This window comes from Myotis lucifugus, unplaced genomic scaffold, assembly GCF_000147115.1.
Source record: "Myotis lucifugus unplaced genomic scaffold, Myoluc2.0 scaffold_87, whole genome shotgun sequence".
In the NCBI taxonomy this organism is placed as follows: domain Eukaryota; kingdom Metazoa; phylum Chordata; class Mammalia; order Chiroptera; family Vespertilionidae; genus Myotis; species Myotis lucifugus.
In genome coordinates this window covers 3,446,416-3,464,740 of record NW_005871135.1, presented here as the reverse complement: position 1 = coordinate 3,464,740, position 18,325 = coordinate 3,446,416, and the positions used below count along the sequence as shown (strand labels likewise).

Below are 18,325 nucleotides of genomic sequence, written 5' to 3'. Positions count from 1 at the left end.
ATATGTTTCTAGAGACATTATTATGAATGTCCTACTATAGTGTAGATTTCAATATTATATTAAAAATATAATAAAGCTCCAGAATCAAGTAAATTCTCAAGTATCACAAGCTCTTCAATTCAAAGCTATTGACAACATTAAGATAAAGTACCTGAAAAAATAACACAACATATGAAAAACTAATTACTAAACAGTGTCTAATATCTCCAAAACACAGCTATTTCCATTTATTGCAAATAAAATGTATCACTTAGACTATATTAACTTACTTTTCCCTCCTTAAAACAAGAATTGATTAGATTTCTGCTGGGTAAATTAAAAATATTTGAAAACTTATGTAATTTTAAATATCTTGCTTTCACAGATATGGTATGTGGAAAATTCAAGCTAAATATAAAGAGGACTTTTCAACAACTGGAACTGCATATTTTGAAGTTAAAGAATATGGTAATTTTTGACAATTAAAAATTTATCTATAAAGAGTTAATGCTTTTGCAATAATTATTTTCATTAATGAATTTAATGTAAATTCAATCCCTGAAGAAAAGGCAACCTACTGATATGGTCAGAAGTACTGGTGGAGGGGGTGAGAGTGATTGTCCCCATGCCTATGCTCTAGTTTCAGCATGCTCTTGTTAACCTTGAATAAGCACACCAACCTCTCTGGACCTTTGTTCCTCATCATAGAATCTGAAAAGTCCTAGCCTCCTGAGGAGCTTGACTAGTGAAGGTATTTTAGAAACTTACTCAGAGATGAGGTAAATGGAACCCAGAAAGACTAATAGATGATTTACTAAAGTCATTGCAACCAATTAGTGACAGAACAAGGACAGCAATTGGATTTCCTTACCTCTAGTCCAATGCTATTTTTCTTCTGGTTCAAAAATCCCTAATATATTTATTTGGAAATTAAAGATATTCTTATTTTGAAATCAGTCACATTAAAGGACTAATAATGTATAAATAGATTAATCTTTCAGTTTTTAATAGTTGTTTATTAGAGTATTTGTGTGCTCTAATATCCAATTTAACTTTCTTGAAATCATTTTTAATTCCCCATGAAACTCTTAATTTGGAAAATAAACACACAAATTTAACAATTAAACAAAATAGTGAAAACAGATTTGTTACAATGAAACTCAACTTTAAGGATTATAGGCTTGCCCAGACAGTGTGGATCAGTGGTTGAGTGTCAACCTATGAACTAGGGATGTGCAGGAGGCAGCCAATCAATGATTCTTTCTCATCATTGATGTTTCTATCCCTTTATCCCTTTCCCTTCCTCTCTGAAATCAATAAAAATAAATAAATAAGTAAAGATGATAGACTCTCAATACAAAAAATTACAACCAACCTCCCTTCCTCCAAGTGTTTTTGCTGCTTTCTGTATATATCTAAAATTCATACACCTCTTATTATCTGTGGTCACCCTCATCGATTCATCAACAAGCTCTCTCCTGGATTACTGCAAAGCCTCTTGATTGCTTTCTCTGCTTCCAAACTCTTCCCCCTTGGTTTTAGCCAAAATAATGTTGAAATGCAAATCTCATAATGTTATATCACTATTGAAAAGTCCCCAATAATCCCTCATTCCTTTTATAATGAAAATCAAAATCTCTAATTTGAGCTGGCCTACCTCCTCTTCAGCCTCATTTTATACCACTTTCACCCTTGCTTCCCTCCAACAGTGGGTACTTTGTGCATGATATTCCATCTGCCTACAGCACTTTTCCCTCCCTCATTGCCTAGCCAGTTCCTACTCACCTTTTAAGTCTCAATTGAAAAGCCATTTATCCACAAAAGCTTTCCCTGAATTCTCTCTAGAGTAGGAGTCTCTGTATTTCTTCATATCTGTTTTCATAACTGTGGCTTAGGTGTTTATCTGTGCTTATGCTTGTCTTCCCTGCTTGACTGTGAGCTCATTAAGGACAGGGTTTGTGTCAATTTTGTTCACTGGTATATCACTGTTGACAGGAGTGTCCCTGCTATATGGATGAAAGGGTGAAATATTTTCTTGCATTTCATATCCTGGAGAGAGCACATCTACCTGGATCTTTGATAACATAGGAACACAGCCTAGAGTAGAAAATTGCATTGTTCTTTTACTTCTAGCCTTCACCATCCAGAAAATACATGAACCGTATCTGTAGCTAACTATCTCACTTACAGTTGTTTGCCAGTCTATGTCCACAATATCAGGGTCACTCAATCACCCAATTTTCTATTAACTGCTGTGTAGGTTAATAGAATTAGAATCCAGAAGCCCTGGTACACAGTCTGAGGAAGTATAAAGAGAAAACAGTGGCATTTCAACCGGTGATATTATTTTCTCTTGGGCAATCAAAAAAAAAAAAAAAAAAAAAAAAAAGAAAGAAAGAAAAGAAAAGCGGGGATAACCCAACTCCTTTCTGCTCTAGTTTTTACTTTTGCATGGGTATTATTTCTTATAGTTCATTATAAACTCTCTTTTCTTTTTTATAATATATTTTTATTGATTTCAGAGAGGAAGGGAAAGGGAGATAGAAACATCAATGATCAGAGAGAATCACTGGTCCTCTGACTCCTACATGCCCCCCACTGGGGATCAAGCCTGCAACCTGGGCATGTGCCCTGACTGGAATCGAACCGTGACCTCCTGGTTCATAGGTCAACATTCAACCATTGAGCCACGCTGGCTGAGCATAAACTCTCTCTTCTTGACTAAGTCAGAGTTTTATGCTGGAATTTTGGACTGGATTTTATCTACTGGACAAAAAAGGGAAATGTTAAATAAGCAGGAATTTTCTATTTTTAATTTAATAAGCATTTATTATATTTAAGACTTATGAGAAGGATGAGAGGGGAAGATATACAAAGATATATAGAGAACATTTTATTTTCAAGGAATCTACACTCTAGTCAAGGAAATAAACAATTGCCTATAATAAATGCTGTAATCTAAGTATAAACAAAGTGCTTCTGATACATAGATAGCTGGATTGACTTCCGATTGGTGGAGTAGGAGACTTCCCAGTGATGTCGTAATTGTTGTTATTGTCCCTGATAATGATGATGACTACAGCTAGATGTTGTGTTGATGTTACATCAATTTTGCCAGACAGAAGGCTGCTCTAATTTAAGTGGTAATATTGCCTTTTCCTTTTTATTTTCAGTGTTGCCACAGTTTTCTATCTCAATAGAACCAGAAAATAGTTTCATTGGTTATAAGAACTTTAATAATTTTGAAATTACTATAAAAGCAAGGTAAGAAAGTTATTTACTTTTCATATTATCCAGCTAAATTAAGTGCCGACTCTGGTTGGTGACAGTTATCCAAAATGAGATCTGTGATTTTTTTCCCAGCTTTATTGAGATGTAATTGACATGTGACATTGTGAATGTTTAAAATGCACAATATGTAATACACTTATGTTGTTGAGATCTGTGATTTATTGGCAATGTCTGCCATGAATTTGGGATTGACTGATTGAGGAGACATTATACCTATAGTTTATTTGCTCATTCTGATGTGAGCTGGTTCTGATTTTAGCTTTGTTGTTATTCACCAGCAAAAATAATCCTAAAGAATCATTGTGTACATTTAGGAAACAGCATGATTTAAGATATTGGGACTGAGATATGAAGCATTCTTTCATTTTCATTTATTAATGGCTTAATCAGCCAACTAGTGCTCCATAACTACCTCAAGACTCAATGCCTTAAAACTATGACCATTTATGAGTTAGCTGGCAGTTCTGCTGATCTGGACTAGGCTCATCTCAGCTGGACTCACCCATGTACCTGCAGTCATTTGGCAGGTCAGCTGGAGGCTGGCTGGTTTAGGCAGGTCTTACTCACATGTCTGGTAATTGGCTGCCAGTGAACTGAAGCTACAAGGATGATTGGACTATGTGCATCTCTCATCAACTAACAGGCTAGTAGCAGCAGAAATACTTGAAGAGAAAATATGAAAGCATAAAAATCCTCTAAAGGCCTAAGCTTGAGACTGGCACACCATCACTTCCACCACATTCTTTTGTCCAAAGCAAGTTACAAGATCAGCCCAGGAGGAAATAGACTCTCTTCACACTCTTTGCACATAAATAGCTGCAAAGATGGTGAACATATGGGCAAGTGGAAATTGGGGCTAGTTTTACAAGCAATCTACCATAAAAGTTTAGGTCATTTAAAAAGGCAATATCATGTAGTTATTAATAAGAATAACCAATTTACATAACTATATTATCAGGCAGTTTTGAAGCACTCTGTATATATTAGCTCATTTAATCTTTATGAACACTATGAGGTAGATACTATTACTACCCCCATTTTAAACCAAAAAATGGAGGTACAGAAATGTTCAGTAATTTGCCCAAGATTGCACAGCTAGTAAGCCACACAATCTGTCTGGTTCTGAGTCCAGGCCCTCAAATGCTTCCCTGTACTGCCTCTCTTCTAAAATAGAGTATTTGTTACTTAGTCTAAACCACATAAAAGGATCACCTGACATGGAATTATAAAAAGTAATTTCTTCTAATGGAGACACTATTTGTTCAAACTCTGAATAAGGAAAGTTAGTTCCTGTTATAGTATTATTTGCTGTGTGGAAAATTTCCTTTACTCTTACTTTAATTCTAAACTAAAAAGGTTTAATATATAATTAGGATTAAAATAAAATTTATCTCACATAGCAGTAAGATTGGGCATGCTGCTTTTAAGTACATAAAAGGAAATAGGAGGCAGCTCCCCACTGACATCAAAATCATCAAGGAAGCTATGTGTTCTGTAGGAAAGGGCTCCGGACCTGAGTCTTTTGATTTCCTCAAGATCAGTTTTTTTCATCAAGCACATAGTCATAAAATCTGCACTTTGGCTTTATTATTGTAATTTTATGAGGATGAAATGTAATTGTAGATGGAAGACAATTTAAAGTGTATCAAGTATACAATGTAATTTCAAATTGTTAGTTTATCTGAATTTTATTTTTATAACCTTGATAGCCAAATAATCTTATGGTATTATTGTTTGACAGATATTTTTATAACAAAGTTGTTGCTGAGGCTGAAGTTTTTGTCTCTTTTGGAATAAAAGATGACTTACATGATGATAAAGAAATGATGGAAAAGGCAATGCGAAGCACAATGGTAAGATGTTAAGATGTTCAGTCGTACCTAAAGATACATCATGAATGCTAGAGATGGAAAATAACTTTAAAATTATCTAGTCTGATTCCTAATTTTATATAGGGATGGGAAATGGAAGCTGAAAACTCTCCATTGGCTTCTCATTGTCCTTAGGATAAAGCCAACTTGCCATGACATCAGCCTCCCTCACCAGCCTATCTCCTGGCACTTCCCATCTTCCTCTCCCTTACACTAGTCTCTCTTGCTTCCAGGTCTTTGCAATACCGCTTCTGCTTGAGAATACTCTTCCCCTTTATCCCCTCCAACCTCTTCTTTGTCTGGCTAATTCCTCCTCAGACTTTAAGTCTCAACCTTGACACCTTTTCTCTGGGAAGTCTCCCTGATTCCTCTCAACTAGGTTAACTGCCTCTGCCAGGTACTCCCTTAGGCCTTGGGCCTCTCTTAGTAGAGTACGTTTTACGATTTATTCTCAACCAGGGACTATTTTTACCACTAAGGGGAAATTTTGAGATGTCCCACAGACATTTGTCATTGTCATAACTGGGGAAGAAGATGCTACTGGCATTTCATAGATAGAGGTCAGGAGTGCTGCTACACTCCTACAATGTACAGAGAGAGCAGCACCCCCCAACAGAGTTATCTTTCCAAAATGTTAATAGTGATGGTTTATTTACTTTTCTATCATTTTCTACACTAAACCCCTTGTGAATCTGAATTGTTCCCACTATATACTCAGAGCCAGCATGGTTCCTGGCAAATAGTAGGTACTACTCTCTATATACTTATGAGTGAATGAATTTGATACCATTGTAATGAACCCAGTTATTAATTAATAGAAAAGGAGAAGGGGGAAAGCCAAATAGTATAGGCATTCCATTTGTGCAGCTTTGCCAGAAAGCTGCAATTTAGACACATGCCCAATAAAGTCTGAGTGAAATAGGGAAGGTATTTGCCTGTCATTCATACCTGGAAATAGGTCATTGGCCAGAGTAGGCGTGGCCACTGCAAAAGCACAAAATTTGAGATATTTAAATTTCTTAAACAAAGGAGTTATCTCTTTTGCTTGATTCCTGGCCAGCAGGAGCTTTCACACTCCTGCATTTGTCCACATGGCCCATGGGTAACAGACACACTGGACTAATGGACTATAACTAGCCTAATGCTACACCAGACCCAGCTCCACCATGGACCAGAATCTTGGCACACTGGCTTTGCTTCTAGTTCTGCTGAATCCCTAGCTGCACTTCTTCCAGGACTGGTTTAAGGGAAATGGGACTTTACAGACACAAGAATATAATTTCACACAAATACAAATCACTCATCCACTGGTGTAAATCTCAGAAAATTTTTTTTCTTGAGATATCATAAGGATCTGACCCCTCAGCACCTAGTAGGGAAAGGGATACCTCACTTCAGTGGTGGACACTGCATTTCCACCAATAACAAATTTATTGGGAAGTTACTTGTCCAAGGTTAAGTAAGAGTTAGTGGTTGCTGGGACCAGATTAGAGCCCTGGTCCCCTTTTCCCTTATTCATTGATTTTTACATTATACCACAGATGATAAGGACTCATGTCATTCTACTCAGTGTTATATATTCATGTAGTTTGCATCACCAGTTATTTAGCCTTTGCTTTTTCAAAAGATACTTTTATTTGTTCAAGATATAAATTAGATGCCTCTTTAAAAAATATCCTATATAATAAAAGAGAAACATGTAAATTGACCATCCCTTTGCTATACTCACCAGCCAATCAGAGTGAATATGCAAATTAACCCAACAAAGATGGTGGGTTAATTTGCATACACAGGCGCCCAGGCAGAGAGCAGAGCAGGAGAGCCGGAGGCTTGGGGGGCTGTGGCTCCCTCAGTCGCTCCCAGCGTGGGGAGCACCAGGAATTCTGGGAATAGTAGTTCTGATGGCAGCCCCAGGACAGAAGTGGAAGCCCAGAGCGCAGGGAGCACCAGGAATGCTGGGAATCATAGTTCTGGTGGCAGACGGATCTCCTACACTAGAGCAAAGTGAGCCTGAAGCAAGTTACTGTTGCAGTGGGGGATGGAGGGTAAGCAAAGATGAGAAACATAAGTAAAATCAGAGTGTCTAGGAAAAATTAAAGGGAAGATATTCTAAAACTTCCAGGAAATCTCCACCAATGAAGCAAAGAAAAAAAAATGCCTCTGTTATTCTGTGAGCAACAAACCAAACTGGGTTGGGGGTCTCAGACAATTCATTCATATGGTTGCAAAGACAGACAGAAACTCCCGGATTGGAGAGGGCTCCCCTGAGGGCTCCCAGATTGGAGAGGGTGCAGGTCGGGCTGAGGGACCCTACCTACCCCCGCCCCGTGCACGAATCTTTGTGCACCGGGCCCCTAGTATGTATGTATGTGTGTGTGTGTATATATACATATATATAGATTAGATGTCTAGTGCACAAGATTCGTACATTTGGCGGGGGCGGTCCCTCAGCCTGGCCTGCACCCTCTCGCAGTCTGGGAGTCCTCGGAGGATGTCCGACTGACGGTTTAGGCCCACTCCCCAAGGCAGTTGGACATCCTTAGTGCTGCCGTCACCACCGCTGTGCTTGCCAGCCATGAGCCTGGCTTCTGGGCTTCTAGCTGAGTGATGCTCCCCCTGTGGGAGTGCACTGACCACCAGGGGGCAGCTTCTGCTCTGAGTGTCTTCCCCCTGGTGGTCAGTGCACGGCATAGTGACCAGTCATTCCGCCGTTCAGTCGATTTGCATATTACCCTTTTATTATATAGGATTTTTTTATTGATTTCAGAGAGGAAGGGAAAGGGAGAGATAGAAACATCAATGATGAGAGAGAATCATTAATTGGCTGCCTCCTGCACGCCCCTCCCTGGGGATCAAGCCCACAGCCTGGGCATGTGCCCTTGACTAGAATCAAACCCAGGACTTTTCAGTCTGTAGGCCAAAGCTCTAACCACTGAGCAAACCTGCTAGGGCTAGATGCCTCTCTTTAATGCAAGATTCTCTGCTATGCAACAGATGTATTTCAGAGGGAAGCGGGGGCAGCCAGAAGAGATTAACCAAAGAACTTATATGCATAGCCCATGGACAAACAATAGTGTGGGGAAGGCCAGGGGAGGGGATGTGAATGTGGTAGGTAGAGGAGGTCAAGAGGGGGGGTGTGGGGGGGGAACCTCTGTAATACTTTCAACAATATAGATTTTTTTTAAATGATTCTATGCTAGACACTGAGACTTAAAGCCAAATAATACAAAAATCCCTGGCTTCAAGTTATTTAATTTTAGAAGAAAAAAATAAGGCAAAGTCTATTTTACTATTATGCTTAATAATTAAATGATACAGTATGACTTAACCCTATATCCCTTTACCCATTGTATGTTTTTAATTAATGTTTCAATATGTAAGGAGCAAAGCACAAATTATATATAAAACCCAACAAGCTCTCAGTTAAGAGCAAAAGTAAGCCAAGAGGCCTAGGAAGATAGATGATGACTCAGGGATTGGAAGAAGACATCTTTGTCAGCTAGTACAAAAAAGACCTAGTTGAATCAAATGATGTTTAAGACTCCCCATGTCTATAATTCAATAATATAAATTAGAAAATAACATTCTGGGCTTAATTTTAGACCAGTCATTTACTTTATTGCTGATGCTCAACCATTCCTCTGACATTGGCCTTAACTATGAGAGGCTAGTAAATGCAGATTTTGTTAATTTTTCCTTATAAATTTTTCTCTGAAATAACTCTTCATTTTCCCTCTTTAAAAAGCTTATAAATGGAGTTGCTAAAGTCACACTGAACTCTGAAATGGCAGTTAAAGAATTGTCCTACAGTAGTCTGGAAGACTTAAACGATAAGTACCTTTATATTGGTGTAACAGTCATAGAATCTTCAGGTAAGTTTCTTTTTTTCTCTTTCTTTCTTCCTTTCTGGTGTAACAGTCATAGAGTCTTCAGGTAAGTTTCTTTTTTTCTCTTTCCTTTATCTTGGGAAATATTTAGACAGTATATTAAAGGTATAAATGATTTCTATAGTTCTTTCATATTTAAATTTTACTTTTGTGTCATTAAAAGCTAGGGTTAGAATATAGCTTTGCCACTCTAGTCATTGGGTTCCAATTGCTTCAACTGCAGGATAACACCTGCCCAGTTGATATCCTGAGTGGCTCTGCAGGCTATCTGGCTTGAACATCTGGCACCCTAATGTTCTCACTTGGTGAGAAACAAAATAAAAATGAAATTATGTATGTAAAAGTGTTTGATATAGTAGTATGCAAATGGAAGTTATTATCATTATCAGTCTCCTTATCTGTGCAATGATGAAGTTGAACCAAATGCCACCTAAAGTCTTTTTCAGCCATAATGTTCAGAAATTCTGTCTAAAATTGGAGGCAGTAGTGTTTTTAAAGTGGGTACAATAATAGTATATACTTCATAGGGTGGTGGTTAGGGTTGTAGAGTCAATATACCCAAAGCACTTAAAACAATACTTGTCATGCCCTGGCCAATGTGGCTCAGTTGATTGTCATCATTCCATGCACCCAAAGGTCTCTGGTTTATTCCTGGTCAGGGCACATGCCTGGGTTTCAGTAGGAGGCATGCAGGAAGCAGCCGATTGATGTTTCTCTTTAACCTCTCTCTCTCTTCCTTTCTCCATTCCTTCCTTCCTTTCCCTCTCCCTTTTCTTCTCTCCAAAATAAAAACATTTTATAAAACAGTACCTGTTACATAATGAGGACCATATTAATGTTAGCCCTCCTCCTCCTCTTTCTTGTTCTTTTCCTCCTCCTCCTTCTTGGGTCCACCTACTACTTTCTTAGCATCCTTAACATCTTTTGTAGTGTTCTCAACCCCACTCCAATGGTTTTTAACAGTAATTATTATTCCACATTGAGTCAAATTGTCTTGCTTCTGGTATGTTTTGATTATCAATGTTCTTTATATTTTCCGGTTCATATTTAACCCCCAACTAACCTTGAACAAATAATTTAACCATACTGAGTCTTTTCTTTTTCTTTCTTTCTTTCTTTTTTGGAAAATTAAAGTTAAACCCTAAGGCCTCTTTAAATTTGTACTTCTAGAATAAAAGAATGAAGAATGGAGGTAATTATTCAGATATTGAGCACCTTGTATATATCAGATGTCCAGTAGATGTTGGATAATGAGGATAACTTAATACTCCTTGCCCTGGATGTTGTTTTTATCATTATTTTAATGTTTCTTCCTTATTTTTATTTTTACTCAATTTATTTCAAATAATTCAGTTTAATACATATTTATAAAATAGTCAAAGAGTGTTGCTAAGCATGCAGGCTTCCAAATATGAATGATGTATAATACCAGCACTCAAATGCTAACAACATACTAGCATCAGTTATAACACAAGTAAACAAAGCATTCTATAACAGAAGGAATTCTATGTATGCTTTTAGCATACTTAGCATACTATGTATGCTTTTAGAATTCCATATTCCATATTGAAGGTGAGCTCTTAGGTGATGGTTGAGCAACCAAGAACAGTGTCCTAAAGATGATCAGTCTTAAAAAAAAAAAAAGAAAAAAAAAAGATGATCAGTCTTACAGGATAAGTAGGGTTTTGAGACAAGAATAGTAGACAGGGTGAAGTGAGCATCCTCTATACAGGGACATACCAAGGGTGGAAAGTGAATCTTGATCTTTGATAATAACAGATTATCCAGTTAGCTAAAGTATAGGGAGTATTAGGGATGTAATATTGGGAAGGAGTTTGGGGACACTAGAATTTTGTGTGTTATTTTTAATAGTTTAGCTTAAGTTTAGCTGGAGGGTAATGCTATTGGGCACTTGCCAGTGGACCCTCAATGGGAAACTGCAGGCCAGCTTCAGCCTTAGGGCAACTGTCATTATTTGAGATGTTAGGCATTCCCTAAATAAGCATTGCATTAAATTATATATAAATAAAACCCCGTAAGTCTATAGTTTTAAAAAACTAACATTTAAAACTATTTTTGGTAGTATGTTCTTAAAAAGCCTTAAAATGGAGATATCATTCTTTGATTCTCTCTGGCTTCTTTGATTCTCTCTTTTCTGACTTCTTCTACATTTCTCTCCACATTTCTCCACTCTAATGGTAAATCCCCTGTAAGGCTCAATCTCTAGCCTATCCTTTCCTTCTCTCCTTAATCCTTTATACATATTCAACTGAAACTCAGACCACTGATGAAAAGTAGTGTCCCTTCTTTGCATTCTTCCTTAATACAGCTCTATAGGTCTAATTCTACATGGGAGATATTTACATACAAGCCTTGTACATAGGCTTTGGAAACTCCTGAGGTCTAAACTCTTCTCTGCACTGCCCCTCTGAACCAAGACCTATGTCCTACTTACAATTGATAAATGAATGAGTGCAAAATGGAGTGAGTGAAAGAACAAGTCTGTGGAGTCATAGCGACATAAAATAGATCCCAGTGTAGATAATATTCTCCTTAAAAAGGTCAACATGATCCTTGTCATTTCTTTAGGTGGATTTTCTGAAGAGGCAGAATTTTCTGCCATCAAATATGTCCTCTCTCCCTACAAACTGAATTTGGTTGCTACTCCTCTTTTCTTGAAGCCTGGAATTCCATATTATATCACGGTAGGTGAGGGGCAGAGGAGAGAAACTGCTGAATATAATTGTCTTTTTCTGTTTACAGAAAACATGGGGGTAACAAATAGGGGAAGAAGCCTAGAGAGGCAAATCATGGAACTCATTCTGTAAAAGTTGCCCTTCCTGTGGACGTGGACAGGGGTGGGAAACTGCAGGCCAGTTTCAGCCTTAGGGCAACTGTCATTATTTAATATGTTAGGCATTCCCTAAATAAGCATTGCATTAAATTATATAAAAACTAGAGGCCCAGTGCATGAAATTCATGCACTGGGGGAGAGGGGCCCTCAGCCCAGCCTGCACTCTCTTGCAGTCCGGGACCCCTCGCTCCTTACCATCTTCCTGCTTGCTGCTCCTTACTGCTTGGCTCCCTGCTCCTTAGTGCTGCTGCAGAGGGAGAGGTTCCCACCACTGCAGCTATGCTTGCCAGCTGTGAGCCCGGCTTCTGGCTGAGCTGGTGCTCCCCCTATGAGAGCACACTGACCACCAGGGGGGAGCTCCTGCATTGAGCTTCTGCCCCCTGGTGGTCAGTGTGCATCATAGCAAATGGTTGCTTAGGCTTTTATTATATAGATAAACCCCCATAAGTCTATAGTTTAAAAAAACTAATATTTAAAACTATATGGCAGCGGTTCTCAACCTGTGGGTCGCGACCCCTTTGGTGTCAAACGACCCTTTCACAGGGGTCGCCTAAGACCATCCTGCATATCAGATATTTCCATTACAGTAGCAACATTACAGTTACGAAGTAGCAACGAAAATAATTTTATGGTTGGGTCACAACATGAGGAACTGTATTTAAAGGGCCAGAAGGTTGAGAACCACTGCTATGTTGTGTCATGTTCCTAAAAAGCCTTAAGATGGAGATATCTTTCTTTGAAAAGAAACCCCTGTCTCTTGTAATTTTTTATTTCCTGTGTGTCTGAGTTTGTACTTCTGTGCTTTAAACTCTGTATTCTCCTTGTGCATAACTGTCTGTATTGTTCTCCATCCTTTCCATCTTGACTCATCCTGTCCCTAACTATCTTTTCTCTGTCTTTTTTGCTTCCTCCTTCCTATTTAATGTTTTCTTTCCTTCCTCCATTTTTCATTTTTAAAATACTGATAGTATGGAATTAAAATATTCACTTGACTTCTTATTATATTTAGTATATATATTTTATTACATGTAATATGATACATTGTGCTTTTGTTTGTTTTTTTGTGGGGTTTTTGTTACATTATGTTTTTAAAGTAGAAATTTTTGTTCCCTGTCCTTAGTTTAGAAAGTCGGGATGGTCTTTTTATTCTTTGAAAATGTGCTTTTAAAAATCAAATTTAGTATAATTAAAATGTTTTACTTATTACTTACTGTAGGACACTGGCTTTTAATATCAATATAAAAATAAAATAATATAAGGTATATATTTGTGGAAAGTATATATGATTATATGCATGACAGTGAGAGGTACAGGTTAAGAGAAAGAAGGATGCATTTCTTGTTTCTCATATCCAAGAGAATCATTCCCAGAAGTGACTGTCTCATTTTTCTCTTTTATTTAGTCCTAAACCAACACAGACGTTAGATAACAGAAGACCTATCACATCTACGTGGCATAATTAAAAAATAATATTTGTGTTTTGAGTCTGCTTGAAATACAAGAGAATCTATTCAAAAATAATTTAACTAAATAGAATTAAACCTTTTTATAAGCTGAGAATACACTTCTCTTTACTGAATTAAACATGAATAACGTACACTTTGATGGGGAGGAGAAAAATTATTTCAGAATTGTTATACTTTAAAACAAATGCCGAGCTGTTGAATTGAATTTGGACTGTTCTGACAAACAGGTGCAAGTTAAGGATTCACTTGATGAGTTAATAGGAGGGGTGCCAGTGACCCTGAGTGCACAAACGGTCAGTGACAACCAAGAGACGGCTGAGTTGGAGTCAAAGGAAAGTAAAACAGGTTCCAGTGATGGAGTAGCTTCATTTGTGGTGAATCTCCCATCTGGAGTGACAGCGCTGGAGTTTACCGTGAGCTGAATTCGGTTAAATTTTCAAGGACAATGTCCACTTTTGACTGTATGCTTTGGCTAGTGTGCAGAACTGATGCAGCAGATTTTATACTTAAGTCCAGTGAACAATTCCACAATTTTGCACCCAAAAATAAATAAAAATAGCACTAGAGGAGGATAAATCTATCACTTTTTTTATTTGGGAATTAATTATTTTCTCTTACTTTAGTAAGACTATATTAGAATCTAGAAGCTTCAGAATAGGTACAGCAGTGGAAGTCAGTGGTTGGAATATTCTTTCCCCCAATTTTTATCTTTTCAGGGCCATAAAAGGGTTAAATGTGGGAGCCTCCCTTTTTTTCTAGCTGCATGAAGCACTACACCTTGGAGCTCACTTAATAGTCATCTCTCCTAGCAAATAATGTCTAAGTTCTCATTTCCAGGTAAAAAAAAAAATGATTACGTTCATCACGTTAATGACTACAGCATGCATCCATTCACTGTGATCTACTGAGCACTTATGAACTGCTAAACATTGGGCTAAGAGTTTTATGTAGATCACTTTTATTTTTTTATTTTTATTTTTTAAAATATATTTTTATTGATTTATTTTACAGAGAGGAAGGGAGAAGGACAGAGAGTTAGAAACATCAATGAGAGAGAAACATCGATTCAGCTGCTTCCTGCACACCTCCTACTGGGGATGTGCCCGTAACCAAGATACATGCCCTTGACCAGAATCGAACCTGGGACCCTTCAGTCCGCAGGCCTATGCTCTATCCACTGAGCCAAACTGGTCAGGGCTGTAGATCACTTTTAATATCCACTTAATCAGCTCTATGAGTGAAAGAATATTATCTTTGCCATTTTTCAGCTGAAGAAACAGAGGCTTCAAACTTCTCTTAATAACTTATCAAGAGTTAATAAATGGCAGCACTGGGATGCAAACCACTCCAGAGCATGAACTACTAGCCCTTTTGCTGTCAAAGGTGGATATGACATCATTTCTGCCCCACCCCAGAAATATTTTCTAGCTGCATGAAGCACTACACCTTGGAGCTCACTTAATAGTCATCTCTCCTAGCAAATAATGTCTAAGTTTCTAGCTGCATAAAGCACTACACCTGTACTATTACTTCACAATGAAATTGGGCCAGAGAATCTCTGTGATGTGCATTCACAACTCCTATCCTCCAGTCCTCATGACCTCCCCACCACTACTCCAAATTTCTGCCATCCCAACACATAAGAAGAGGAATCCCCAACTTGCCATTACATTTCAGGAAGGGTACCAATATTTGTTCCTGGAGCATCTTTCTATCTTCACTTCACCAGACTTGCCCACCACAGCCCATAATTCCATATGATTCTAATGATTGTCCATAGACTTTATAAAGTTACTTAATACCACAGCAGTATAAACATGGAAGTAGTGGAGGTGTTCCTTTCTTCAGCATTTGGTGGTGTGGAATTTAGAAAGCAAATTTGTCATATTTAAAAGGTATATTTTACATAAAACATTTTATCACAATCAACAAGTCTTCTTTGAAATGTTCCCTTTTAGGTCAGGACCAATGATCCAGATCTTCCAGAAGAAAATCAGGCCAGCAAAGATTACAGAGCAGTAACATATTCATCTCTCAGCCAAAGTTACCTTTATATTGACTGGACTGGAAACTATAAACCTATGCTCGTAGGAGAAAATCTGAATATTATGGTTACCCCCAAAAGTCCATATATTGACAAAATAACTCACTATAATTACTTGGTAAGTAAATAATGATAAAATTGCATCTATTTATTCCCCCACCTGGACATTTTCCTTTGCTCATAGAGAAACATTAGAACGATCCCTAAAATTTGTTTTAACAAAGCACTTCAACAACATCATCTAATTTGATAACCAGTTTTTAAAAAACCTTTGAGATTGGGCATGATTTTCATGACCATTTCATTGATGAGGAAACTGAGAGACAAAGAAGTTAAAAGACTTGCCATGGTCACTCAGATTAGAAAAGGAAGATTTTGATTTGAACTGGGAACCTCTAATTCCTTGTCTGATCTCCTTTCACCAAAGACAGCTGGCTCAGAGAGAGCCTAATTAAATTCTCATGTTACCTATGCTCTATATCATGGCCAAAGATTACATGCCTAGACCTATTTAAAATATATGCTTTTCAGTGGCATAAAAGGAGAACCCAAATCCTGTTATTAAGTGTTGAGTTATATCATACCTGCTCCAGTTCTATAGCTCTATAACATTCCTTATTAAATCACTTATGTTAGCAGAGGTGGTCAGTCATGCCTGTCTGTGAAATCTAGGAAAGAATGTGTGAAAAATGTTAAGGGCTTCCTGACAATTGTCAAAGAAATGGAATGAATTATTCCAATGGGCAAGCTAAACAGATGGTGGTGATGGATTTTTTTTAACACTTTTTAGAAAGAAATTAAAAAATAAGTGAGGATCAAAGATCATATTGGCTGATGAAGAAGTAGGGGACCTATTTAGGGACCAAAACTTGCTGTCTACTATATGCAGTCCTGATAAGGACAACGTAAGAGATCTTTTAGGACATTTTGGCTTTATGTAATTTGTAATTTAAAAAAAAGAACTTATGCTTCCAACTTAGAAGCTAACCTCTGCTTTTAAAAGTTAATTCCTTAAGATGTACTCCACTTGTCTATTTTTTAAATTCTTAAAACAAAGGACATTTTAGTGACTTTAAACAGATTTGTTAGTTCTCTATTTTCCTAATTATGTGATTTTGAACTAAAACCAGTATGACATTTTGTTAATTCCTGAGCCTCAGTCCCTTCATTTGCACAATGGAAATAATATTTCTATCCTACTGGTTACTATAACAATTAAAGGTGTTAAAGTAAATATAAAAGTTTCTAACACACAGTAGGCTCATACAATTTAACTTTCTTTTTCCTTAATGTAATTTCTATTCCAGCTCCAAGCTCCATCCTGAAACAAAGGTTTTGTTTTTATAGTTATTGTTGTTACCACTCTTTATTTTTAGATTTTATCCAAGGGCAAAATCGTTCACTTTGGCACAAGGGAGAAACTTCCAAATTCCCCTTATCAAAGTATAAATGCTCCGGTGACACTAAACATGGTTCCTTCAGCCCGTATCCTGGTTTATTACATCGTCACAGGAGAGCAGACAGCAGAATTAGTGTCTGACTCAATCTGGTTAAATATTGAAGAAAAATGTGGCAACCAGCTTCAGGTAAGCCACAAATTATGTCACAATCAAATTTTTTTTCTGAATAAAGGAGACTATAAACAGCAATCTATGAAATTTTATCTCACAAAAATGACCTTTTTTTTTTCCTTTTCAAATGATTTTTTAGGTTTATCTGTCTCCAGGTACAGAATCATACTCTCCAGGTGAACATGTATCTCTTAATTTGGCAACTCACTCAGACTCCTGGGTGGCGTTAGCAGCAGTGGACAGTGCTATATATGGAGTCCAAAGGAAGGCCAAGAAGTCCCTAGAAAAAGTTAAGTAGTGCATAACCTTGGTTATGGTGCATGGGTGGCTCTGTGCAGTGCTTCAAAAAAGTACGGCCCCCCCAGGTAGGTTGTGAGGGAAGAATTAAGGGAAGAATAGGCCTGTTTTTCCATAATCAAAATCTATACTCTAACAGTGATTCTTAGGAAGGTAAGCCATTGTCATGTTATTCCAGTGGTTCTCAACCTTCCTAATGCCGCGACCCTTTAATACAGTTCCTCATGTTGTGATAACCCCCAACCATAAAATTATTTTCGTTGCTACTTCATAACTGTAATTTTGCTACTGTTATGAATCGTAATGTAAATATCTGATATACAGGATGTATTTTCATTGTTCGTGACCCACAGGTTGAGAACCGCTGTGTTATTCCCCAAAGCACAAGTCCATCCTTTCTTGTTCTTTCAGATGTAGAGTTAAGCACTTTAAAAGCATATGACTGTGATAGAAATTACATTCATGGAACAAAAGTGCCATCAATTGACGGGGGTTTGGGGATATGGGTATGGACATGTATAGTAGCAGCACAGGAAAAGACTGGATGGGCAACCTCTGAGTTTTTGTATTTTTACTTTCATAAAAGTCTGTGACAGAAGAATTTTAAAATGATTCATTTCCCCTAAGTTCCCATTTCTCTCCCCTATATTCTGCTATGTTTCCTAGGCTTGAATTTCTTTGAACAAGGAAGAAAGAACTAAGAAACTAAAAAACATTCAGAAAGGAAAACATTTGGGATCAAAATTAAAACTAGAATAAGCACCCCAAACAAATTCTCACCACTTAGAACCTAGAACCCTCCTCCCCCAAACACAAGAGGTTGTGCTCTTTTTGCTTGTTTATTTTAAGCAATGTAAAAATTAATTTGTTTGCTAATTCACTCATTTATGCATTTACCTAGTTATTTTTCTTTTATTTGGGGGAAGATATTATATTGATTGTGTTAACAGTGGAGTTATTCCTTAATTGTGTGTATACACACACACACACACACACACACACACACACACACACACACACTAGCACGCCCTGTGCATGAATCTGTGCGCCAGTAGCTCTCTGTGG

General features: G+C 37.5%; 1 protein-coding gene across 1 annotated transcript in view; it reads left to right on the top strand.

The window, feature by feature from the left end:
* C5 (complement C5) overlaps positions 1-18,325 on the top strand; it is an 83,820-nt gene that overhangs the window by 10,475 nt on the left and 55,020 nt on the right. Inside the window, exons 6-14 of the mRNA XM_006091105.3 lie at positions 365-447; positions 3,153-3,243; positions 5,012-5,123; positions 8,887-9,013; positions 11,618-11,733; positions 13,576-13,761; positions 15,307-15,510; positions 16,769-16,978; positions 17,103-17,252. Of these exons, the coding sequence (XP_006091167.1) occupies positions 365-447; positions 3,153-3,243; positions 5,012-5,123; positions 8,887-9,013; positions 11,618-11,733; positions 13,576-13,761; positions 15,307-15,510; positions 16,769-16,978; positions 17,103-17,252 (1,279 nt within the window). The remainder of the gene's footprint in view (positions 1-364; positions 448-3,152; positions 3,244-5,011; positions 5,124-8,886; positions 9,014-11,617; positions 11,734-13,575; positions 13,762-15,306; positions 15,511-16,768; positions 16,979-17,102; positions 17,253-18,325) is intronic.